This window comes from Zasmidium cellare, assembly GCF_010093935.1.
Source record: "Zasmidium cellare ATCC 36951 unplaced genomic scaffold M409scaffold_23, whole genome shotgun sequence".
In the NCBI taxonomy this organism is placed as follows: Eukaryota; Fungi; Ascomycota; class Dothideomycetes; order Mycosphaerellales; family Mycosphaerellaceae; genus Zasmidium; species Zasmidium cellare.
Genome location: NW_022986967.1, coordinates 188,489 through 210,439, shown reverse-complemented (window position 1 = coordinate 210,439; position 21,951 = coordinate 188,489). Strand labels below are relative to the sequence as shown.

The window sequence follows — 21,951 nt, the reverse complement described above, 5'->3', positions numbered from 1 at the left end:
ACTGCTGAAGGAGCCCATCCACGAAGACAAAGCTTACAATGCTGGAGATGAAAGAAATCTGATCGGATGGAACCGATCATGCAAGATCGTCTTCAGCGCATGGTGTGGCGAATCGAAGACAGACTTCGAGATCTGGGAGGGAGGGATCAGAGCAACTTCGAAATGAAACAGCGACAGCAATGTGTACGATGTCCTGATCTCAAAGACCTCTTGAGTTCATGAATTGGATACAGGCCTATACAACAGCTGGTCGCTATCTGGGCGTATCTCGTAGCGCATTCCTCGTCACATCGTTAATCATATCTCATCAATGCATCAAATGCCCTCGCTCGAAAGGCCCTATTGTTGCAGCAGCACCTTCTGACCCTGCGGGGCAATGCTCACGACAAACATCGACCTCACATTTCCAACCTTTTGGTCATTCTCGTAACCATGCAACACCATCGAAGTCCCATCACTCGCAACCGACGCCCCGCCCGGCCCGATCGTTCCCAAGACCCCTGTGACGAACAATGGAGTCGTGGTCTTCGCGAAGGGTCCCGTCGGCGACGAGCTCGTCGCGTAACTAACATCGTAGTCCGCGGATGTGTAGCAGTTGGACGAGAAAAAGAGCATGTAAACTCCGTCACTGTTGCGAATCATGTACGGAGCTTCGACAAGTGGGCCGTCTCGATCGGTGTTGTGGATCAGTTCGACGGGGTCGCCGATTTTGGTCGTGCCGTCCGCCTGGACTTTCTGGATCATGATCGGAGTCTTGACGATGGGCTCGACAGTATTCCCGCACACGCCTCCGTGGCCTTTGGAGTTTGCGTCGACCTTGTACAGAGCATAATTCGTCCCGTCGGTGTCGATGAAAGCGGATGCGTCGAGGGCTCCGCCTTGATCGATGGGACACGCGAACGGCTCGTCAGAATTCGAGTTATAAGGACCCTCGACCGAATCACTCGTCGCGGTGCCAACGCAGTGATAAGCCCCGTTGCCAGCGGTGTTGGTCACGGCGGAGTAATACATCAAGAAACTCCCATCCGCGCGCTGGCTGACGCTAGGAGCCCACACCGCCGGACCATCGGTTTTCACCCAAGGCGCCATGGAGCCGAGGGCGTCTTTGCCGGTGACGGTCCAGGTGTTGAAGTCGGTGGAGGTGGCGAGCTGGACTTTGATGTCTTTGTAGTCGTAGGCGGATTGCGAGGCGAAGGCGTACCAAGTGTTGCCGACTTTGATGATGGTTGGGTCGGGGAACTGAGGGTTGGTGTGAGTTCATCTGTGAGGGTATTCAGAGGGTGGTGGACTTACGTCGGTGGTGATGACAGGTTTGAGGTCTGTTGCCCTCTTTTCGAGTGGTGCTGCGTTGATGGTGTTGAGCAAGAGGGCGAAGACCGAGGCGGTCTTTGCTAGTAGCGACAACATGATGCCGGTTCTGATTCTTTCGACGTTGTAGGTGTTGCTCTATCGATACTCGGACTGGCCAAATGGATGACGGGCACTATCAGACGTCGAACCAACAAGCGTTGAGTCGTTAGTAAGAGAGCTGATGAGTCCAATCCAGATCTATTTCTTGTTAGCAGAACACAAAGTCAACCACATCAAACCACCAAACCCACGGTATATAAAGAGCCCAGCGGCTATTGTCGACCCCAACAATAGGTAAAAAAAGCCGAAGAATAGGTGAATACTGCAAAGAGCGCCAAGAATGGCAGCCAGGTGAATATGAAACACTCTAGCTTCACTGCACTAAGAAGGAGGATTGTGTTTCGAATGGCTCACCACTTGGAAGTAAGCGTCGAACTACAGGGCGGGCGTTCACGGCGGTTACAAGGGCCCTTTAATATACGACCAACCTGTCTGTCTTATTCACGGACAGGAGTCTGTACACAGGAGAGCGTAGACCCGCTTCTGCCCCCATCAGCGCTCGGCGCATCTGACGTCGGTGAAGCTGGCCAGCATAGCCTTGAATCGCACTCGGCTTGGTTCGGCATGGAAGATCCGAAGGGGGTCGTTCTTAGGGATCGACAATTGGCGGTGTTGGCGTTGGTGAATATACGATGCCAAAGGGGGTCTCGCGTGAGGTCTCAGTCACGTTGCAACCTGCGAAGCGACGGATCATGACGATGGTGGACCAGAAATTCGCCCATTCGCGAGGAACACGAGATCGACAGTCAGCAGGTCGTTGCACTGCAATAGGTCGTGCGGTGTGCCTTGTAAGAGAGGTGCACGAGCGGAAATGGGAGACGAGAGTTTTGCGTCTGTGGTCCAATTGAATCAGGGCGTCTCCTGCGCGCGAACCTGACTGGATCCTTGTCGAAAGGATGCGTAGATGCGCTGGCGGCTGTCAGGTCAGGTCAGATTTCATGTTTTGCGGGCACTGGGAGTGGGCAGTAGTGGGCTTTTTTATTCCTGCTCGGGGAATCCTTTTGATGATGTTGTTGTTGCAGATTCTGGGACGCTTTCGCTTGATTGGCAGGAATCTTTATTTCTGGCTGAAAGTTCTCCGTCATCTTGAAGCGAATTTTCGAGGGTCGTTTTCAGGGCAGCAGGAATTGGCTGAATCGATTCCGCGATGCCGTCAGCCTGCAGGTGTGAAGAGAAGATCTCCGGTGATGAGATGGGTGCTTTTGGTCGCGTGTTGTGTCCACGAGAAGTACACAGAGAATACGTGCAGTGCCATGGTAGGTCGAACAGGAGGTGGAGATCGGAGAGAAAGAAAGTCACAAGGCACAAGGCTGGCGCGCGTGGGGAAGATGTACATTGTGCTGCACAATTATCCCGAGCCAGTGAAACGCGTCGATCTGCCGTGGAACAGGTTCGGGTCGGCGAGAGCGTTGGAGAGGAGATTCCGATGAGATGTGCAGTACCCAAAGGCAGTATAAAAGTCATCGGTCAATCGTCCTCGTGCCATAGCATCGTCCTGAGGTCATTGTGACTCTGAAGATGAGGTGTTCTCTACCACGATTTCGAGACTTTGTACGTACCAAGACCTCATGAGCGGCGACGGACTGCTCCTCGGGTTCTGTCTGTTGTATCAGTAGAAAGCGCGTGGCATGGCAGGTATCCCCTGCCCTGTGCATCGGATTGCCCACTCGGCAATGACGGGGGCCAAGTATTGCGGAACAAAATTGCATGCCATCAGCGAGTCCTGTCACTAGGAAACATACTCTTGACTGCCGTCGAAAATGACACTTGGAAGTGCGTCGAAGAAAGTAAAGCTGCTTCTCGACTTCGGCAGAGGCGGCCGCACTGCAGCCCATGTCAACGATGTTAAGGGGTGCTATGCCGACAATGCCGCCAGGACCGAGCCCCATCAAGATCTTGTCGATGTCTGTAATGGTCATCACATTGATGAAGTTGATGGCACCGTAACTAAACGGACATCGAGTAGTGGTGGTGGTGAGAGGGAGAAGATGCGAGCTCAATCCGCCCGGCACGTCATCTATCAAACTTTAAATGCTCGTTGTATGCCAGTGTAGAGCGACGAATCCCGTCGTTTGAGGTATTGCTCGTTGGTGTGAAGAGGGTGAAGCGGCCGCAGCAGAGTCGTCCACACTGTCTTTGGCGTTCGATAATATGGATGTTACAAGATCCATTGGTTGAGCAAGAGTCGAAGACAGCATCCCTCGGACGGACGTATCGGTAAAGACCGAGATAGATGGGACATCACTCCACCTTTCGTTAGCAAGTATCCTTCTTCACAACAACATCAGACGTATACTTTCCATCGCCAGTCAGTCAAGTCTAGCACGAACATTGAAAATGTCTTCACTCTTCCCACCCGCTCCAAAACCAAAAAGTCTTCTCGGCTTCCACCGTATCCTATCGGCCACGGCTGGCGTCCGAGTCTCACCACTATGCCTGGGAGCAATGAACTTCGGAGATGCTTGGAAGAACGCCCTCGGTGAATGCAACAAGGAGACTAGTTTCGCTATGCTGGACTTCTTCTATGAGAACGGGGGCAACTTCATTGATACTGGTTCGTGCTGTCCTTCCCTCGCTGCTCACTGCTCAACTCGTTCGTTCCCGGCTCGATATATCCCGCCAAGATTGGTCTGAGAAAAGCATCTTGCCGGCGGACATCAAATCTGTGTCGTCAATGCAAAGCTGACATTTTGGGTTAGCGAACAACTACCAAGCCGAAGAGAGCGAGACTTGGATCGGAGAGTGGATGAAGAAGAACAATAACCGCGATCAGATGGTCATTGCCACCAAGTTCACGACTGGTTACCGGACCATGGGCGCCAATGAGAAGATCAAGTCCAATTTCCAAGGGTGGGTAGGACTGTCAGAGACATTTTTGACTCTGCTGACCGATTCGAAGCAACCACGCCAAAAGCTTGAGGGTATCGGTCGAGGCCAGCTTGAAGAAGTTACAGACCGATTATATCGACCTATTGTACCTCCATTGGTGGGATTTTACGACTTCTATCCCTGAGCTCATGAACAGCCTTCATCAGCTTGTCATGGCTGGCAAGGTGATCTACCTCGGGATCAGCGACACGCCCGCCTGGCTCGTTGTCAAGTGCAACGACTACGCTCGTTTCCATGGTCTCACTCAGTTCTCTGTATATCAAGGGCACTGGAGCCTCGCCTTCAGAGACTTCGAAAGAGACATCATTCCGATGGTGAGTGACAGTCTATGGCGCCCTGAGATCCGCGAAGTATTGCTGATTCTCCCTGCGTGGATAGTGTGAAGCGGAGGGCATGGGTATTGCTCCTTGGGGAGCTATTGGTCGTGGACAGCTCAAGAGCAAGGAGGAATTCGATGATCCGAATCGAGATGGTCGAAAAGCGGCTCCTCAGGGCGAGAAATATGCCCGCTTAGCTGGTAAGCTCGATGAACTTGCCAAGAAGAAGAAGACTGCGGTCACCAGCATCGCTCTTGCATACGTAATGCACAAGGCTCCTTATGTCTTCCCCATCGTGGGTGGCAGAAAGGTCGAGCACCTCAAGGGAAACATCGAAGCTTTGGGAGTCGAATTGACCCAAGAGGAGATTGACGATATCGACGACTCGGAGCCGTTCGATGTTGGATTTCCTCAGAGTTTCCTGTTCCCTGGAAAGCCGTACAGGACTCACTTCACTGCAAACGACCTTCCCCTTGTCACAGCTACCACGCCGCTGGAGACGGTTCAAAAGCAGTTGGTAAGTTTTTCTCCGCATTCGCGGTACGTTCCCAATTTCACTGACCCTCTCTAGCCAATTCAACCCAGACAGGGCGAGAAGAAGCTCACGCTCAGTTAATCGCCGTATCTGGCTTGAGTATCGTTCGCGGTGGTTCATGCAAGTCCACGATGGAAAGCCGGATGGATACTAAGACATAGAGCTTAGTCGCTCTGAAATATGGAGAGAAGTCGGGACGGTGCCAGGTCGTTATTGCCGTGTCATACCGCTTTGATCGGAACGACGAGGGTGGACCACTGTGTAACGTATAACCCAGAGATTCGAAAAGGCATGAAGTGGGCGCATCCATGTGACGAAGTTCCAAAGTCCAGCTGGGTGGTGTTTCATACGTACCACTCTTGTGGGACCACGATCCAAAAAAGTATAGCCTCCTGATGGTATAGCACTGCATCTCACATAGCCTGCGAGTTACTGACATTGCTTTCATTTGGCCCGAGATGATCAGGCTTTCACTTGCTGTTCGTGATGCCTCTCTTCCCCGTCCACCAAAGTGTTGTTTACACCGGTCGTTGTCTAGGGCAACGACGCCTGACCACTCACCCACCTCCATTCGAGAGCGTGAGCGCCCGCGGCTGAATCCTTCTTTGTACGGAGCGCCAACACAAGAACACCGGTTCGCAGATCGCGACCTCCAGCCTCTAGCGAAATGGCTGACGGAGCTGATCTCACGTCTCTTTATCAGAGGCTGTCGTCGCCGTGCTCTCTACCTCGTCGCCCGACTGTAAGAATCAAGCAATATGCACGAGCTGCCGAAAGACTTGTCGAATTCGTTGCGATCGTGGAGAGGTAGTATCTATGGTAACCAGAGTATACGACACGTTGCGAGTGATCTTGAGAAGGGCCCACATGACTATGGTGAAAAAGCAGGCCAGGCATTGAGTCCCCAGCAGAGCTCGTTGATATTGGTATGATTGATCCCCTCAGACCTTCACATCAACTTCACTGACGTTTCTTCTATGTAGCATCCCTCGGCATCATCACGCAGTCTCAGGCAGAACCAACGATATGAACAGCTCCCGCAAGATTCGCCCCAGGGACACCCCCAGCAACAACAACAACAGCAGCAGGGCACAACACAGCAAGCAGGGCAACCGAAGAGCAGCGCAATGGCCAAACGACAAGCTACTCTCCCTCCCCAAACCCCAGCATCGCAAAAGGTCTCCATCTTCCAGCACGCCCCGAAAGTGATGGACCCAGACCCAGCCGCCGACCGACTAGACGACAACATGACACCCTTAACGAAACCGCATTTTTACGAGTTGATAGGCATGAACCCACCGAACAACGGCCAGATGCCGAAGAAGCTAGGAACGAAGAACGGACTGTACGAGACGGTCCTGAAACACCACACATATGTCCAGACGAAGTACCGAGTCTTCGACGTTGCAACATATGTCTTGATGGGCGTGCAGCTGTTACTAAGCGCCATCTTCATCATTCTGGGCAGCATCCGCTCGAACTACCACATCGCCATCGCGGTCTTGGGAGCTGTCTCAACAGTCATCGCCGGCGCGCTGGCTTTGATGAAGGGCCAAGGTCTCCCGAATCGTCTTCGACAAATCCGGGATGATTTGCAAAATGTCTTGTTTGAGGCGGAGGAGCTTTACTGGGATGTGGCGGCTGATCGGCCGGTGTTGTTCAAGGATATCAAGAAGGTGCGGGAGGATTATCTGAGGGTTTTGGTGGCGGCGAGGAAAAATCATCCGGATAATTGGATCGGGGCGGCGAATGAGATTGCGCAGGGCGTGTCGGCGTCGACGAAGGGGAAGGGGCAGGCTCCTGTGAAGTGACGAGACCGAAATTGACACTGAGATGCTGACGCTAATGTGAACTTGAGCATTACACGAGCCGGTTGGTATGTGAATGACAACATGAACTTAGCAATTCCACGACTGATCAACCTTTTGCTGCACCTCTACAGACGTTCAATTTCCCTGCTTGCCAATGTCCCGCTGCCGTTTACCTGCACCTGTTATCGATGTCAAAGCTATCATCGTCCTCATTCCAGGTATAACAAGGAATCGGTGAGTTAGGTCTCATTCCATTGGCGAATATCACTGCAAAAGTGAGCATTTCAGGAGTTGAACTCGTTGCCGCTCTTTCCTCTCCGCATCCCTGCAAGTTAGCGCGCCTGCCCAACATCTGATTGCCAAGCCCTGCCTAGCTTTTGACGCTTGTCAACGAGTAGGATCGACTGGGCCTCATCACCACCACACCAAACACACGGAACTGACGATCAAGATGGCGGCGCTCGCTAGCAATATCGGCGCTCTTCTACATGACCCCAAGTACGCCGACCTCGAGATCAGATGCGGCGGGAAGAGCTTCAAAGTGCATCGCGCAATCGTTTGTTCGCGCTCCAAGGTGTTGGACAGGGAGTGCAGTGGAGGCTTCTTGGTAAGAAGTAAACCTGTTTCGAAGGGGAAGCTGGGCTGATCGAGACCAGGAAGCTGATACCAGAATCGTCAATCACGCCGTCTTCGACGTCGACACTCTAGAGCGAATGCTAGAGTTCATCTACCGCGGCAGATACTCCATCAAGCTCACCTCGAACGCCGAGGACTCTTCACGAGGCACGCGCTGGTGCCGATTTGAACCCACTTGGCATATCGAGCAAGATGAAGGAAATCCCAATGAGCCAAACATCTACCATGCGATCAGCTTCATGGGCCCGTTCCAGTCCAAGAGCTTCGAGGAGTTGCGGCTAGAAGATTACGTGCAGGACAGTTCATCCTCCATCGACGTCCTTGAGCAACATGTCCATGTCTACGCTATTGCGGACTACTACGAGCTCCCCGATCTGGAGGCACTTGCTTTGCAGTATTTCCAAGCCGGCAAGTCATCGCTGCTGCCCATTTGCAACGACCAACTCATTCGAATCCTCGAAGCCATCTACAGCAACACTCCTGTCTCCGATGAATGTCTCCGCTACGAGATTCTCGACTTCTGCATTGACGAGAAGAAGACTCTGCTCAAGGATGGCTGGTTCGTACAAGCAGTCGTCGACAACCCAGAGCTCCAGGACTTCACCGCTGAGTTCATGCTGGGGCTTACCCATCGTCATCAAGAGGATCTCGAATACGAGCAGAAGTCGCACGTCGAAGTTGTCAAGACACTGCAGGACGATATTCAGCGCCTTTCACAACAGCTCGGCAGCGCTCAATCAGAAGTCACGGCGGCAGCAGAGCAGCTGAAGCCTGTCGAAGAAAACCTTGCATGGTACAAGGCAGAGACAGAGCGACTGTCTCAGCATCTGCAGATCAGCCAAGCCACTGTTGTGGCAGCACAGAACAGCATCGGCAACAAGATTGCTGCCCAGCTCGCCGAGTTCGATGCAATCAGGTTCTGTCGCCACTGTGGAGAGGATTTTGAGTTCTACATCGAGAGATACGGCGGCGGATATGTGGCGAGATGCGACGACTGTACTACGAGGCATTTCAGCAAGACTGAAGTTCCTTAACTGAATGTGCATCCCCGAGGCGCCCGGTAGCCGTGGCTGAATTACTCACGGAACGGTGTGAGGAAGAGCACACGACGATGCAACGTTGTGGTTGAGAGGCGGTGCAAAGAGTCGGTAGAGACGGCAAGCATTCATGCGCAAGAATGTACCTTGGCAATACAGTACTACTGCACGAGTGCTATGTTCACTCCTGCTGCATACAGAGGCTGTTCCTACGTAAATATATCTCTCCAATCCATACCCTGAGGTCCAAAACCCTCCAATCTCAAAGGGGTTCCTCCAAAAACCGACTCCTAGAAGCCAATGCCACAAAAGACAAGGCCTCACCCCGTTCCTGTCCGGGCATTGGCGACGCTCGACGAGCGAAGAGCAACTGTGCAGCGTTCAGACCATCGGTGTCGCCCATGAAACGATCGTCTGGCTAGAACTGATCGAACTGCCTAAGAGCGGTCTTGACTCGCTCGCGCACATCGAGGTTCGGGTCATTCTGCAATCCTCGGACGGCTTGCTCGATCTGAAGGGCCTTGAGCTCCTGTGCTCTTGCGCGGGCATCGCGGCGGTCGCCGTCTTCTTCGACCCAGGTAAGGCTGTTGACTGCCCAGACGCACATCACACGAACACGGTGGTCGAGGTGGTTGAAGTGAGGGACCATGGCTTGGAGCAGAGCTTTCTGGGCGATCAGCATCTGGCGATGTCGGGGAGAGGCGTTGGCGAGGTGAATGACGACGTGGATCGTGCTAAGAACCAGTTCAGTTGGGTTGTACACTTGCCGGCCTCCGGTCACTGAGCGAGGGAGAGGAGAGAGTTTGGAGGTGAGAAGTTCGTAGACTCTAGCGCTGCCGATTTGATGCATGATGTGGTCGGCCAACGCAGCACAGTCATCGCCATTCATGAGGTTACGCAAGAAGTCAAGGGCCTGCTGCTGGATCGTAATCTCGTCCTTGCGGGATGCGTACTCATCGTTCTGCTCCATTTCGCGTATTGAAGAGAGGTACTTCTTGCTGTTGAAGGCTGGCACAGGCGGATTCACCGTTGAGCGAAGCTGGGATGAGCGGTAATGAGTGCTCGATGCCTCATCATACAAGACCTCGCCGTCGTCCTCCTCATCATCCATGGCCTCCTCCACGGTCGTGCTTGGTTCGTCCACATCCATTGATGATGGGTTGAGCAGATTGACTTGTTCTCCAGCAGCATTCGGTGTGCTGAGACCAACGCTCACTCCACCGCCAGGTGCAGCGGGTGGCGCGTCTTGTTGCTCGCCTTGGATGATGTCCACCAACCAGCCAGTCCCGAGCTCTTCCAAAGTCTGGAGCTTGACCTCCTTTGGGCAGCCATATACGAGGTGTTTGAGTGCCCAGAGGCTGGAGAGCTTCAATTGAGGCGAGCTGCTCCTCGCATGCTCTACTAAAATCTTGACAACGTTGCCCTCGGACAGGTCATCTCTCATTGGGCTAAAGTCTGGTAACAAGTTACAGCAGACGTCCGTCGCAGCAACTTGAACATCCAAGGATGAGTGGTTGAGCAGGACGATGAGAGGCTTTGCGATCCCGCCGTCGATCAAGCTGGTACGCAATACGCTGACACTCCTCGACATGGACTGCGCTGCACCACAGGCCGCAAGAATGACCGGTATTGTATTGCCATCCTTCGGGGCGACCTGAGAGCGGTTCTTGGATGCATCTGCTGCAGCGTTTGGTGGAAATGGCTTCAGCGAGTCAATGATGCAACTCACCACGCCAGACTCAATGATAGCTTTTCGGTGGATGTCTTCCTTAGCGGCGAGTGCTTCCAAAGCTTTGAGAGCGCCTTGACGACAACGCATGGCATGGAAGATCTCGGGCGGAATGGCGGTTGTACCCAAACGACAGGTCTCTGATAGGTTGGCATGATCGAATACGCTGGGTTTGCTTGACCACATTGGCTTGGCGTATGAGATGTTGTCGAAGCTTTTCTTCAGAATCGGGCATACATGCTTGACTGCACCAGCGTCTACAGCAGCGACTTGCAGTGCCGCGCTTCTTTCAATAAGAAGTGCAAGCACAGCACAGGCAAGCTCACGGATGCCGTGACTGTCCTTCTCCTCTTCGATGCCATCAGAGCTCTTTCCATCATTTGCGGCTTGGACGAGCCTGACGGACGGCGGTACCGCCAGAAGTGCGATCTGTTTCTGTCGCTCTCGTGTCTTTTGCGAGAATTCCGTTTTGTGGGAAGAGCCAACAGGGTCTGATTCAATCGCGTTACCCACAAGTGCAAGGAGTCTCAACGCTATGAGCCTATCCAGCCCTTGCATGGACCGCACAAGAACCAACAGCCAGCCCACAACTGCGTTCGAGTGGTCGATATCGCCAGTAGGCTGAGGAGCGTCCGAAGAACCGCTGCCATTTTTGCCGTTCTGCATGGTCTTCATCGCGGGAAAGTTGTGAGAACCGGGGTTGTGCGATACGGTCCTATACGCAGGTACATGCAACGGTGGAAGCAGGCTTTCGTAAGGATTGGCAAAGCCATGGCGAGGCCCAAATCCTGCGCGGTTGTCGCTGGCGTCAGACCTAGCATTCATGAATAGGTCTCGAACATTCGATGCGAGTATGAAGCGTTGTGTGCGGTAGTTCGAGCCTGCAATTACGGTCGATATTGCAGCAAGAATGCTGGGGAGCGATGTGGCTGGCGGAGGTGCAGCAAGGTGCGACGTATCGCCGGTGTACCAGACCAGCTTATCTGCAGCATGAGAGACAAGCAGAGAGGCGAGTGTATCCAGCAAGCCACAGTTGGTGATCAGAGACTTGGTGCTGTTCGCAGAATCCGGCAGGACAGAGATGGTATCAGCGACGAGCCTAAGCTCCTGCTTGCTGGCAGTTGAAGCGGTAGTTTTGGAAAGAAGACCATTGAAAATCTCCAAGCTTTGAACATTGAACAAAGCTGACCAGAAGTCGTAGTCGATGCTGTTCTCTTCGCAGGTTGCCCAGAAAGCTGCCAGCGCTTTAAGGGCTTGGAGGGTAGCAGTGACCAGTCGGGGTCCAACGTCGCTTAGAAGGATGTCTACAAGAATCTTTGGAACATCGGCAGCACATAAAGGGTGCAAGAACTGCTGGCCACCCGCAGCGAGGCTTCCGATGATAAGTGTAGCTTGAAGCCTGAGTTCATCTTCTTGGGTCCATTCCTGTGCTCGATAGAGAGAGACACCATTAGAATCTAGCTTCCGCTTCCCGGTTGCCTTGATCGAAGCCGACAAGATATCAGCAAGTGGCTGGACGATACCGCTCTTCACAGCCAGTTCTTTCCGCTGATCCTGGCCAACGATGATGTTCTTGAGTTTCCTGGCGACTTCCAACTTCTGTTCGATGGGTGCGTGGACATCGCCCAGGGTTGCGATAGCATCAAACGATGGGGCCTGAACCATTTCGGCGACTCAGCGAGTGGCAAGTGAATACGCTCACATGTGCAGTCTAGCCAGTCTGGATGCCGATGTAGTGATGGGAAATGGGAGTGTTGATGGATCTAGCAGCCTTGCAGCAATCGAGGCAAGTGAGGTTGGAGGAGGGCCTCGCTTAGCGATGACAAAATGGTGGAGCTGACATAAGTCGCGACATGGAGGCTACACCTACCATAAACAAACCAACAAATAATTCGACAGTGAGTGAATACTGAATGTTCGATTTCTCCCCATTCGTACGCGACGCTGTATGCCTTACAACACACAGGGTGTTTCGTCTGAAGGAGTCATGGCTGAAGGTAGATTTTGTTGTAATGAAACGTTCTTAGTTGTTCGACGAACGACGGTTCTGCGCAGGGATGGTGTTATGACGAGCTCGGTACCACTTCGTCGCCCGAGAAGTCTTCTCTGCGTCCTGACGACGATATACTTCGTCGAAGTTTTCTCCTCCGTCAAGACGAGTGCAGACTTTTCCGAGTTTGCGCTGCCCGCCGCCGACCTCTGGACTCGCCCACGTAAACGCCGCGCGAATCGGCAGCATTGGCGAGCGTCTCTTCTGCCGCCAGAACCCGCCAGGGCTGCGCACTCGGACACGTGAGGAGAGGGAGCGCTTCGAGTGGCGGGCACTTTATATACTGCCGGTCTCGCTCGTCATCACGCTCAACCCATCGCTGCTGCTCTTCCTCGCTCGATGCACGCCTGCCCTGCCCTTGAACCCACTCGAGTCGCTCGTCTATTCCGACCAATCGCACGCCAATAAAATGCTCCACGACTCCAGTGCGACATCCGCCGGCCTGTTCCTGATCTCGCCTTACATTGGCTACGCTTTTTACCAGGGGCAGCGCTGGTCTCCCACCTCATGTCTACCGCCATAAGCTCCTCTCCCTCGCCCGCCGCCTCTCCACGATCCTCTTTCCACGCCCCGTCGCCGCGCAACGCCTTCGCTCCTCCGCCGCGCAGCTCACCCCGCCATTATCCTTCCAGCTCGCCGAGACGCACTTTTAATGCGCCAGCCCCCGCCAGCGCCGCCCACCAGCCCAAGCAGCTCCAGCACTTCGTAGAGAGCGGCCCGGTAGCGTCCAGCTTTTCCGGGTACGTAGATGCTGCCACCCAGTACAGCCCGGACGGCTATCCTCCCACCGCTGGTCGCAAAGTGGCCGCCGCTGCGGAGAGGCCTCCGGGTTCGACGCCCAGCGGCGCGCGCAAGAGGAAGGACGCCGCGCCTGCAGACACATCCTCCATCTCGTCGATGACCTCCGCCAGCGCCTCGTCCGGCGCCTCACAAACACGCACCTCGCAAGCTCCCGCAGAGCCGCGTGTGAGGGCAGACCCTGCCACAGACACTTCGTCGACTGACCCAGAGCCGGAAGAAGCACGCTCGACGCATGGCCATTCAGCTGCACCTAAGCGGTCAAAAGCAGAGGGGACGGTCAAGATTATGCCGGCCAAATACGAGACGTGCAACCCCAAGGATCTGGGCGTTCTCATATCCAACATGCTCATGGAGCTCATCCGCATAAACGATAGGATACCTTTGCGCGATGGCCGACTGACCAGGTTCCATTCCAGAGCTCCTCCCGGGATCAGCGTCTCTGATTACCTGCAGCGACTGATCCAGCACGCAACGCTCTCACCTCCCATATTGCTCAGCATGGTGTACTACATCGACCGTTTATGTAACATGTACTCGGCGTTTACGATCAACAGCCTGACTGTGCATCGTTTTCTCATCACTGCAGCCACGGTTGCAGCCAAAGGACTCAGCGACTCTTTCTGGACGAACCCTACTTACGCTCGCATAGGAGGCATCCCAGTATCTGAGCTGGCGACGCTGGAACTTGAGTTCCTACAGAGGGTCCAATGGCGTATTGTGCCGAAGCCTGAAGTGCTCGAGGAGTACTATCAAAGCCTGGTGGATCGAACGGATGGCTATGACATTGAAGAGTCGAGCACGTCAGAGTCCGAAAGCGCGAGCTTGGTTGAGAGCGAAGCAGCTTCTAAGGGGAGTGTGGGCTCGAAAGCAGCAAAAGCAAGGACGGTTGACAAGGACGGTGATGACAATATGGGCTGAATGAGACTGTTAGAAGCTGGGTTCAGCACTTCGATCCAAAGGCATTCGACTGTCGCCCGCTATGCATACATCGATATGCGGATGGCCTGGTCCCAGCATGGGACAGCCATTCAAAGCAGATGCAGGCGGACAGGCGAAACTTTTCTGGAGACCCGTGAAAGTGGGCGCAGAAAAAGAAAGAGCTATGTCAGCGGCGCGACGGCGAGGTTGGTATAGAGGTCAGGATACGCAAACCAGTCTCTACACGGGCATTAGAACGGCGTTCAAAGGAAAGGTTCACGATGATACGGTGGCTATGCAAGGGTCTTGGAGCGGCACTGTGAGCGTTCACTAGCATCAGCATGGGCATTTGGAAGAGTCTTCGGATACATGGGTTTTTGGTTTATCGACGAGCAGTACGAGATCAATGCAAAGAAGCAAAAGTCTCAACTGTTTAGCATCGTCTCTCCTACGTTCGACTGAAAGCTTCTCGGTACTCGCTGGCGTTCGAGCCACGCATCGCCGAAGAAGAAGCCTATCCGCGCCCAATCGTCTTCTTTGAAAAGAGCCGGAGTCGTAGCATCCGCACCTGCAGGTCTCACATCCCAACCCGCCTGCCGATGAACCGCTCGCAAGCCGTGGCTGTAAATGACCCTCACCTCCACCCTCCCAATATATCTCCCCGCCGTATTCAACATCGTCAAAGCCTTCAGCATCCTAAAAACCTCATGCACAGTCTCCGGCCACGTATCCATCGTGTAGTAATCCTGAAACGTGACATCCACCGACAGCGTCTTGATGAAATGCGGTCCGGGCGTCTCGAATGGAGGATCACTGTCCAGAAAACTCGGGCCTCTGTAAATAAATCGATTCAGGAAATTTAGCAACGCGCGAAAGATCTGTCCGGGCTGTCTCGGCCAGCCATCATTCCGACGGAAGGCTTCCGTGCTGAAGAGTGTCAGGTTGACGTGTAAATCCAGCGAATCCCTCGGTCTGAAGGCGAAGTTCAGAAATGTCCACGTTGGGGTGTAGACGTATCCCTTGACGCAGATGTCGAGTTCCAAGCGTACGTTTCCCGTTTTGTGTTGGCTGGCGATGAAGTCTCGGACTTCGGAGCGGAGCTGGCGGTTTACGGAGAGGAGGGCTATGGGTTGCCATTTGGCGTGCTCGGGCCAGAAGTAGAGTTGGCCGTCGCTGGATGGGGGTGGGATTATGCGGAGGGAGGATTGGGGGTTCCAGGTTGCGGTTGTTAAGTAGGGGTAGATTTGGTCGCGCAGTTCGCGGGGGAGAGAAAGTAGGCCTGTGGGAGCATGCATTGGGAATCTATTTCGCGATTCGCACGATAGTCAAAGGGAATGTGTCCGTTTCTGTGCTGCGAAATCCCTGGTCATAAGACTGAATCACAACTGTTGACGATTCTTGCGAATTTTATCGTGTCTTTGCCAAAGGGCGAGATCTGCCACAGAACCTTGATACTTCACACTTCATCCGCGAGTGGGATGTCGAGAGGTGACGTTCGACGAAGGCGTTTCGGCTCGTTCCGCAGCCGACGACGAGGCTCGAGCTCTTGACTTCGACTTCAACATCTGATCGAAGAGCGATGTAATATCCAGCGCAATCAAGATGCTCGCCCCCAAAAGCCTGCTTCTGCTCGCAGGCGCAGCTCTTTCTTCCGCCGCCCGCCTCGTCGTCTCGATCCCATCCTCTCAACTCCTCCCAAACCCATCAACTCTACCATCATCAACACACGCCATCCTACTGGGCCCACCCGGTGTGCGCTACGACGCACCAATCCGCAGAGACAACACCCTCGTCTTCGAAGACATCCCAGACGCAAGCTACCTGCTCACTCTCCACGCCCGCGACCACTTCTTCCCACCACTACGAGTCGACGTCTCGAAGGCGGCAGATGAGACTGCGCAGACGATAAGCGCATGGCAGACGTTCAGAGGCAATGAGTGGAGTAACAAGGGACCGAGCTATGGGACCGGCAAGGGGGATCTTACGATCGCGGTGAGCCCAATCTCGCAGAAGGATTTCTACATGGTCAGAGGAGGGTTCAATTTGTTGAGCTTCTTTAAGAACCCGATGATTTTGATGGCGCTAGGGTCGGGGGTTTTGATCTTTGGGATGCCGTATATTATGGATAACAGTACGTCGAGTCGCCGGCAGCACGGATTTGTGAGGTTTGCTAACATGCTGCAGTGGATCCTGAGGCCAAGGCTGAGTTCGAGGAGATGCAGAAGAAGAGCCCGCTCATGGGCAGCGAAGGTGCTGCGAACCAACTTCAGAACTTTGATCTTGCTGGCTGGATGGCTGGGAGGTCTGCACCTGCTGGAGGCAGTGCGAGCGCTTCGTCTGGAGCAGGAGGGAAGAAGAAATGATACCCGCCGTACACCAATTCAGCGACATTTTGCAAACCCCTCAACTTCAAATTCAACCCAATCCCCCGCTCTGGAATATCTGAGTTATGTGAGTATCGAATTCATTCATTCCATACGTCAAGACCGCTTGTATCGAACAGCTTGTTCCGCAGCCTGGCAAGAAAAAGCTAGATCTGCTTCCGCCTTCCCATTTGACCTGTTCAGCTTGCCCGGCCATCCTGATACTCTCTCGTACACGCTGCGAGCACTCCCCTGCTAGCACGTTTCCAGCATGATAACGAAGCTCTTAATACTTGGCATACATATGTACTTCAGCCTAAACGGAGTTCACGGCAACTTATCCGAAGCAGCACTCATACTATGTAGCTTGTAGAAGCTATAGGACCTCTCTCGCAATCCTTTTTCGAAAGAATCCACCTTTATTCAACTTTCTCAAAAATGGCTCCCATTAAGGTCGGCATCGTTGGCTACGGCTCGTCAACAAAAGTCTTCCACTTACCATTCATCCTCCCCAACCCCGATCTAGAAGTCGTCGCCTTTTTGCAACGGGCAGAGGCTCCCAAAGATAAATCGAACGTCGAGAAAGGCGTCCATTGTACCGTCGACCACCCCAATGCAAGACACCACCGAACAGCCCAAGACTTCTTCGCAGACGAAGAAATCAACCTCGTCATCGTCTGCACCCATCCCGCCACACACGCCGAGTTCGCAGAACAAGCCCTCCTAGCCGGGAAACACGGTCAGAACCCCCATTACCAGATATCAGACCCCATGACTGACGGATACCGAACAACAGTCGTCGTCGAAAAACCCTTCACCCCAACCTCCACCGAAGCAGACAACCTCATCGCCCTCTCTAAGAAACAACAAAAGCTCCTCACAGTCTACCAAAACCGACGCTACGACTCCGACTTTCTTACCCTCCGCCACCACATCTCGCAGGGCGCCTTCGGCAAAATCACAGAATTCGCAAACCACTACGACGTCGACGATCCGCCTTGGATCCACGGATCGGGATCGAGGGAGCCTCTTGGCCCGGGGGAGAGATTGTTGTACGGTCTGGGAGCGCACTCGATCGATCAGACGTTGGTGCTGTTTGGGCGGCCGAGGAGGGTTTTTGCGGTGGTGAGGTCGCTTGTTGTGGAGGGGGATACGTTTACTATGATCTTGCAGTATGAGGATAGTGATTTGGTCTGTACGATTAAGACTACGCCGGTGAGTCCTGTGCCGCCTGCTTTCGCGTTGAAGTACTGGGTTCGGGGGACGAAGGGGGTGCTTATTAAGAATGGGGAAGATGTGCAGATTGAGCATTTGTTGGAGAAGGGGTTGGAGGTCACGGATGAGGGGTTTGGGGTGGAGCCGGAGAGGTATCATGGGTATCTGACGACGAGGGAGGAAATCGACGGGAAGTTTGAGACGCCGAGTAGTGAGAGTGCGGTGAAGTTTGATGGGAGGGTGCCGAGTTTGAGGGGGTGTTATGCGGATTTTTATCGTGATGTTGTGGCTGCTGTTAGAGGGGAGAGGGAGGTTGTTGTTAAGCCGGAGGAGAGTAGGGATGTTATTCGGTGTATTGAGTTTGCGAGGGAGAGTGCTGAGACGGGGAAGGTTGTTGAGTGGAGTTGATGGGAGGAAGAGAGGTTGATCGTGGGTTCGTACTGTTACATTTCAGTCTTGCTACACGGGTCGTTCAATTGTAATGCAGCAGTGGCCGTTTGTGAGCCACGCGGTGTGCTGTGCAGATTTGGGGATGCATTGCTCGCACCATCTGTTAGACCTGGTGTCCGCGCCAATCAACCACCATCACAGTCGAAGCGTCTCATCATGCATATACATCGATCTACCGCCTCGCTCATGAATCCACCGCCATGCTGTCCCCACCTTCCTGACCCTCAGGTCTGTTCTCAAACGTCGTCTCCAACCAGCTCGAAATCTCCTGGCCCTCGTACAGCTTGAACGGCTCGTCCACACCACTCACGCCGAGACTCGTGTTGTCAACGGTCAACTCCTTGTCCTGGCTCAAACTATCCTTCAGCGCCCGTAATGCGTGCTTGATGAGCTCCTCCCGGCTGCTGTCCTCGAAGCTGTCCAGATTCCGCTCCAAGTATGTCCGCGCCATCTGCGATCTTGCACCAATTCCACATGCGACCATCTCTTGCGTGACACCTGACGGCTGGAACTCGAAGAGATGTGGGCCCTTGGCGTCGACACCGGCAATGAGGAGGCCGACGCCGTAAGGTCGCTTGCCGTATGACTGGGTGTTTGTCTGAGCGCGGTCACCGATGCGGGAGGTGATTTCGGAAAGGAGGATGGGGCGGTCGTATGTGAGGCGGGAGGACAGCGATTGCTGCTTCATGAAGTTTGAGAGCACTCGGGCGTCGGAAGCGAGACCGGCGAGGGCAATGCCATAATGCGTGTCGATTGGGATGATTTTGCGTTGGTAGGAGGAGAGCTCTTCTGCGTTGCGCTGAGGACAGTCGTCAGCATCGATTCATCTCTTGAATCAACCTGCCATACCTTGAGTGCTGCGAGGACTGCGTGTGTCTTGCTGACGATGCCAACGACGACGGAACCTTGCTTGACGGCTTCTTGTGCGTATTCGACTTGGAAGATGCGGCCTTGGGGAGAGCTGTGAAGCTGTTAGATGGAAACATCGAATCGTGCTGATCATTGCGGTGCTCACAAGGTGACGGAGTCGTTGTCGTAGTTGTTTCTGAACATCTTGGCGGTATTCTCTTGTTCTGTTGTTCAATTTGTATGTTTCGCTGGATGGGAGAAGGAGGATGGGATGTTTGCGTGGTGGATGGCCGTTCACATGCAGTTCAGGCCGCGATGGACGCGAAGCTCCAGGTCGCATGGCTCGTGCGCCTTCCGATGAGCCTCACGCGAGCAAGCGACGTCAAGGCAGCCGACTTCACTTCTGCTACTCCCATTCGACAAGGAACCCTCTCGATATCGTTGTCCCAAGCTCCAACCTCACCTTTGCAATCATCAAACTCCACGACAAAAGCCTCCTCAACCACTGCGCAAAACCTCCGCTCCCTCCGCAGCACACGGCCATGGCAGGCCTCAAGACCATCATCGTCCTCTCCTTCGTACGCGCCCACCCCCACAATCACCTCGTAGATCACCATCCTAATAGCTATCATAGATCCTAGCAATCGGCTTCCTCCTCGTCATCCTCTCCTCCGCGCTCTTCAAAAACTACCTCACGCTCCTCGTCGTCGCAACCTACGTAATCGCACCCGTGCCCAACTGGCTCTGCGGCAAGGCGCAATCGCAAGATGATTTCATGGATAGTGGGAGCAGCAGCATTGTGGAGTTGGGAAGGTTCATGACGGGATTCTTGGTGGTTATGGGAATTGGTATGTGGTGTTCTCATCGTACGGTCTCGTCGCATTTTGTGGCTGGCACTGGGCTGCTTTGGCGATGTGCTTCGATGCGCGCGCCGAGCTTGACTATGCATGTCCATTTGTGCAGCAGTCCTTGCTGTTCAACGCCACTGCGCCGTCCTTTGCGCTTGAATCTTTCTTCGTGTACCTCATGCCAAAACAATCGCTAACATCCATCTTCTTCAGCTCTCCCAGTCGTCCTCGCCCACTGCGATCAAATCACCATCCCAGCCATGGCAATGAGTATCATCGGAGGCCTTCTCATCTACGGCACAATCATCAGCTTTACCATGTTTTTTCGCGAGCAGGAGGAGTTCTGAACCAATGAGTGACAGATAGCCAGCGATTCGAAATACATACTATGCGACCTTCATCTCTGCGTCTTCTTTCCCATCCCCGTTGCTCGCCGTCTGTCCATGGCTCTGGCTGGCCACTTGTGCTCGCAGCTGCTCGTTTTCTTGGGAGAGTGCCTGGATGGTATTGTCTCTCTCCTGCAATTGCGCGCGCAGTTCCGCCTCCGTGCGCTCCATGCGCGCGATGATGTCCGCGTACGCATTTGCCTCCTCGGTCACGTAGCGGAGGTTCTCGCTCGCTGGGTGTGCTGCCGTCACTGATGCCGCCAACGCGTCCGCTGGATTCAAACTCACCTGCTCAGTCATGGTCGCTATCCCCGTTGCTGATGGTATGTAGAAAGGGGTTGATGGTGTTTTGGATGGCGTTGACGGACGCAGGTTTTTGGGGATGGGAGCGAGAAGACAGAGGTGGAAGTGCTCTTTGGTGAAAGGTTATAGGCCTTGGGTTTACACTTGGTAGGAGGTGAGGACTTGGGTGAAAGGACGTGGACAGTGAAGGGGTAGGTAAAGTAACCTCTCGCTCTTCTCTATCCCTAATGCACCTCCCGCTACCATGCAGTTCGATTTCATCTCGATAGCTTGGTCAGGGGATGTTTGGACGGGATGCACCATTATTGAAGCAGATGTAAGTTTGTTCATCCCAAAACTTGCATAGGCTTCCATTCACTCAAGCTAACATCTAGTTCAGGAATCCACTCCATGCTCTATCATCGTTCACATCTTGTCGCTTCCAACGAAGTCAGGCCCGACCATCGTCTTATTTACCAGAGCGACGAGGTGTCTTCGCAGTCTTGAGAGCCTCTCGGGCATCATCCTCGCTGCCTCGCTCGACTGCGTCCAAAATCGCATTGGTCGGTGGCACTGAAGTCGTCTTCTCCTTCTCATTTACCTTCGACCCGCCTTTACGCAGTTGGCGCCTGGTTACCATCTGCTGGAGTTCGGGCTCGGGTGCATCGTTACTGGCTGTCTTGCGTTTCTTCCTATACGTAGTCAGTACGTGAACTTGGTGGTGGTGAAGAAGCAGACTGAACGTACTCAGGGGGCTTGCTCGCGCCTTCTTTTGCCTGCATCTCAGCCTTCTGATCGGTTGGTCCAGCCTTGAGGATGGCAGACCGGCCAATGGCAGCAACGGCGCCCTTCAAGCGTCGGAGTTCCTGCACCACGTCGACCAAGGCCTTCAGATGTTCAGCATGAGACTCCCTCAGGAACCTTCATCCTCACGCTACTCACCGTTGTGCCCTTGACCATACCCATTCCCTCCACTCGATTCTCGAGCTTGGCGAGACGAACATTCATCCCTTGCACCACGCTCCGGACCTCCAATACGGAATTCGATAGATTCTCCAACTGCACTTGAAGACTCGCTTCTGGAGACTGAACCTGGTGTTGAGGCAAGGTCTCGGGACGTTGTGACGTGGTCCTCAGCGCCTGAATCAACTGCTGGAGTTGCTCGCGAGGCAGAGCTTGGACGGTGTTCGCACTACAGCTGGGATGACCTTGTCCAGCTAGCATGTCGTGGGATATCCTAGGTGTCGCGCCTGCGTCAGGGCGATTTGTGTTGGCCCGTTCGTTCAACCGTTGGGCGAAGCGCTGCTGGGCGGATGGCCGCTTTGGGGGGTAGATTGTGTCGTCCATGCTGGTGAGTCAGTCGCACAATAGCCGCGATATCGTTGGAAGCGGTTGTGTCTGGTGAGTTCTAAAGCAAGCGTCGAG

At 54.0% G+C, this 21,951-nt stretch overlaps 13 protein-coding genes across 13 annotated transcripts; 7 read left to right on the top strand and 6 right to left on the bottom strand.

Annotated features, from left to right (window-relative positions):
- Positions 1–339: 339 nt before the first annotated feature.
- Positions 340–1,407, bottom strand: M409DRAFT_56000 (glycoside hydrolase family 43 protein; the record flags this gene model as incomplete). Its single annotated transcript, XM_033813157.1, has 2 exons — positions 340–1,239; positions 1,294–1,407. The coding sequence occupies 2 exons, from the start codon at positions 1,405–1,407 to the stop codon at positions 340–342; spliced, it is 1,014 nt and encodes a 337-aa protein (XP_033665999.1).
- Positions 1,408–3,747: 2,340 nt separating this feature from the next.
- Positions 3,748–5,232, top strand: M409DRAFT_67395 (uncharacterized protein; the record flags this gene model as incomplete). The annotated part of the gene is made up of 5 exons (XM_033817385.1): positions 3,748–3,964; positions 4,110–4,260; positions 4,310–4,613; positions 4,678–5,133; positions 5,188–5,232. 5 exons carry the CDS (start codon positions 3,748–3,750, stop codon positions 5,230–5,232), a joined length of 1,173 nt encoding a protein of 390 aa, XP_033665998.1.
- Positions 5,233–5,909: 677 nt separating this feature from the next.
- M409DRAFT_67394 (uncharacterized protein) lies at positions 5,910–6,962 on the top strand (the record flags this gene model as incomplete). Its single annotated transcript, XM_033817384.1, has 2 exons — positions 5,910–5,990; positions 6,135–6,962. The coding sequence occupies 2 exons, from the start codon at positions 5,910–5,912 to the stop codon at positions 6,960–6,962; spliced, it is 909 nt and encodes a 302-aa protein (XP_033665997.1).
- A 451-nt stretch (positions 6,963–7,413) lies between these two features.
- On the top strand, positions 7,414–8,632 carry M409DRAFT_24493 (uncharacterized protein; the record flags this gene model as incomplete). Its single annotated transcript, XM_033807264.1, has 2 exons — positions 7,414–7,569; positions 7,619–8,632. 2 exons carry the CDS (start codon positions 7,414–7,416, stop codon positions 8,630–8,632), a joined length of 1,170 nt encoding a protein of 389 aa, XP_033665996.1.
- A 421-nt stretch (positions 8,633–9,053) lies between these two features.
- On the bottom strand, positions 9,054–12,029 carry M409DRAFT_24492 (uncharacterized protein; the record flags this gene model as incomplete). Its single annotated transcript, XM_033807263.1, has 1 exon — positions 9,054–12,029. One exon carries the CDS (start codon positions 12,027–12,029, stop codon positions 9,054–9,056), a length of 2,976 nt encoding a protein of 991 aa, XP_033665995.1.
- An 892-nt stretch (positions 12,030–12,921) lies between these two features.
- M409DRAFT_55995 (uncharacterized protein) lies at positions 12,922–14,133 on the top strand (the record flags this gene model as incomplete). The annotated part of the gene is made up of 1 exon (XM_033813156.1): positions 12,922–14,133. The coding sequence occupies one exon, from the start codon at positions 12,922–12,924 to the stop codon at positions 14,131–14,133; it is 1,212 nt and encodes a 403-aa protein (XP_033665994.1).
- Positions 14,134–14,558: 425 nt separating this feature from the next.
- M409DRAFT_24490 (uncharacterized protein) lies at positions 14,559–15,428 on the bottom strand (the record flags this gene model as incomplete). The annotated part of the gene is made up of 1 exon (XM_033807262.1): positions 14,559–15,428. The coding sequence occupies one exon, from the start codon at positions 15,426–15,428 to the stop codon at positions 14,559–14,561; it is 870 nt and encodes a 289-aa protein (XP_033665993.1).
- Positions 15,429–15,735: 307 nt separating this feature from the next.
- Positions 15,736–16,496, top strand: M409DRAFT_55994 (uncharacterized protein; the record flags this gene model as incomplete). Its single annotated transcript, XM_033813155.1, has 2 exons — positions 15,736–16,264; positions 16,318–16,496. 2 exons carry the CDS (start codon positions 15,736–15,738, stop codon positions 16,494–16,496), a joined length of 708 nt encoding a protein of 235 aa, XP_033665992.1.
- A 438-nt stretch (positions 16,497–16,934) lies between these two features.
- On the top strand, positions 16,935–18,119 carry M409DRAFT_67390 (uncharacterized protein; the record flags this gene model as incomplete). The annotated part of the gene is made up of 2 exons (XM_033817383.1): positions 16,935–17,235; positions 17,293–18,119. The coding sequence occupies 2 exons, from the start codon at positions 16,935–16,937 to the stop codon at positions 18,117–18,119; spliced, it is 1,128 nt and encodes a 375-aa protein (XP_033665991.1).
- A 226-nt stretch (positions 18,120–18,345) lies between these two features.
- On the bottom strand, positions 18,346–19,214 carry M409DRAFT_67389 (uncharacterized protein; the record flags this gene model as incomplete). Its single annotated transcript, XM_033817382.1, has 3 exons — positions 18,346–18,960; positions 19,011–19,122; positions 19,177–19,214. 3 exons carry the CDS (start codon positions 19,212–19,214, stop codon positions 18,346–18,348), a joined length of 765 nt encoding a protein of 254 aa, XP_033665990.1.
- Positions 19,215–19,552: 338 nt separating this feature from the next.
- M409DRAFT_67388 (uncharacterized protein) lies at positions 19,553–20,205 on the top strand (the record flags this gene model as incomplete). Its single annotated transcript, XM_033817381.1, has 3 exons — positions 19,553–19,588; positions 19,645–19,858; positions 20,072–20,205. The coding sequence occupies 3 exons, from the start codon at positions 19,553–19,555 to the stop codon at positions 20,203–20,205; spliced, it is 384 nt and encodes a 127-aa protein (XP_033665989.1).
- Positions 20,206–20,244: 39 nt separating this feature from the next.
- On the bottom strand, positions 20,245–20,544 carry M409DRAFT_24485 (uncharacterized protein; the record flags this gene model as incomplete). Its single annotated transcript, XM_033807261.1, has 1 exon — positions 20,245–20,544. The coding sequence occupies one exon, from the start codon at positions 20,542–20,544 to the stop codon at positions 20,245–20,247; it is 300 nt and encodes a 99-aa protein (XP_033665988.1).
- Positions 20,545–20,995: 451 nt separating this feature from the next.
- Positions 20,996–21,873, bottom strand: M409DRAFT_24484 (uncharacterized protein; the record flags this gene model as incomplete). Its single annotated transcript, XM_033807260.1, has 3 exons — positions 20,996–21,218; positions 21,274–21,413; positions 21,469–21,873. The coding sequence occupies 3 exons, from the start codon at positions 21,871–21,873 to the stop codon at positions 20,996–20,998; spliced, it is 768 nt and encodes a 255-aa protein (XP_033665987.1).
- Between the last annotated feature and the right edge of the window lie 78 nt (positions 21,874–21,951).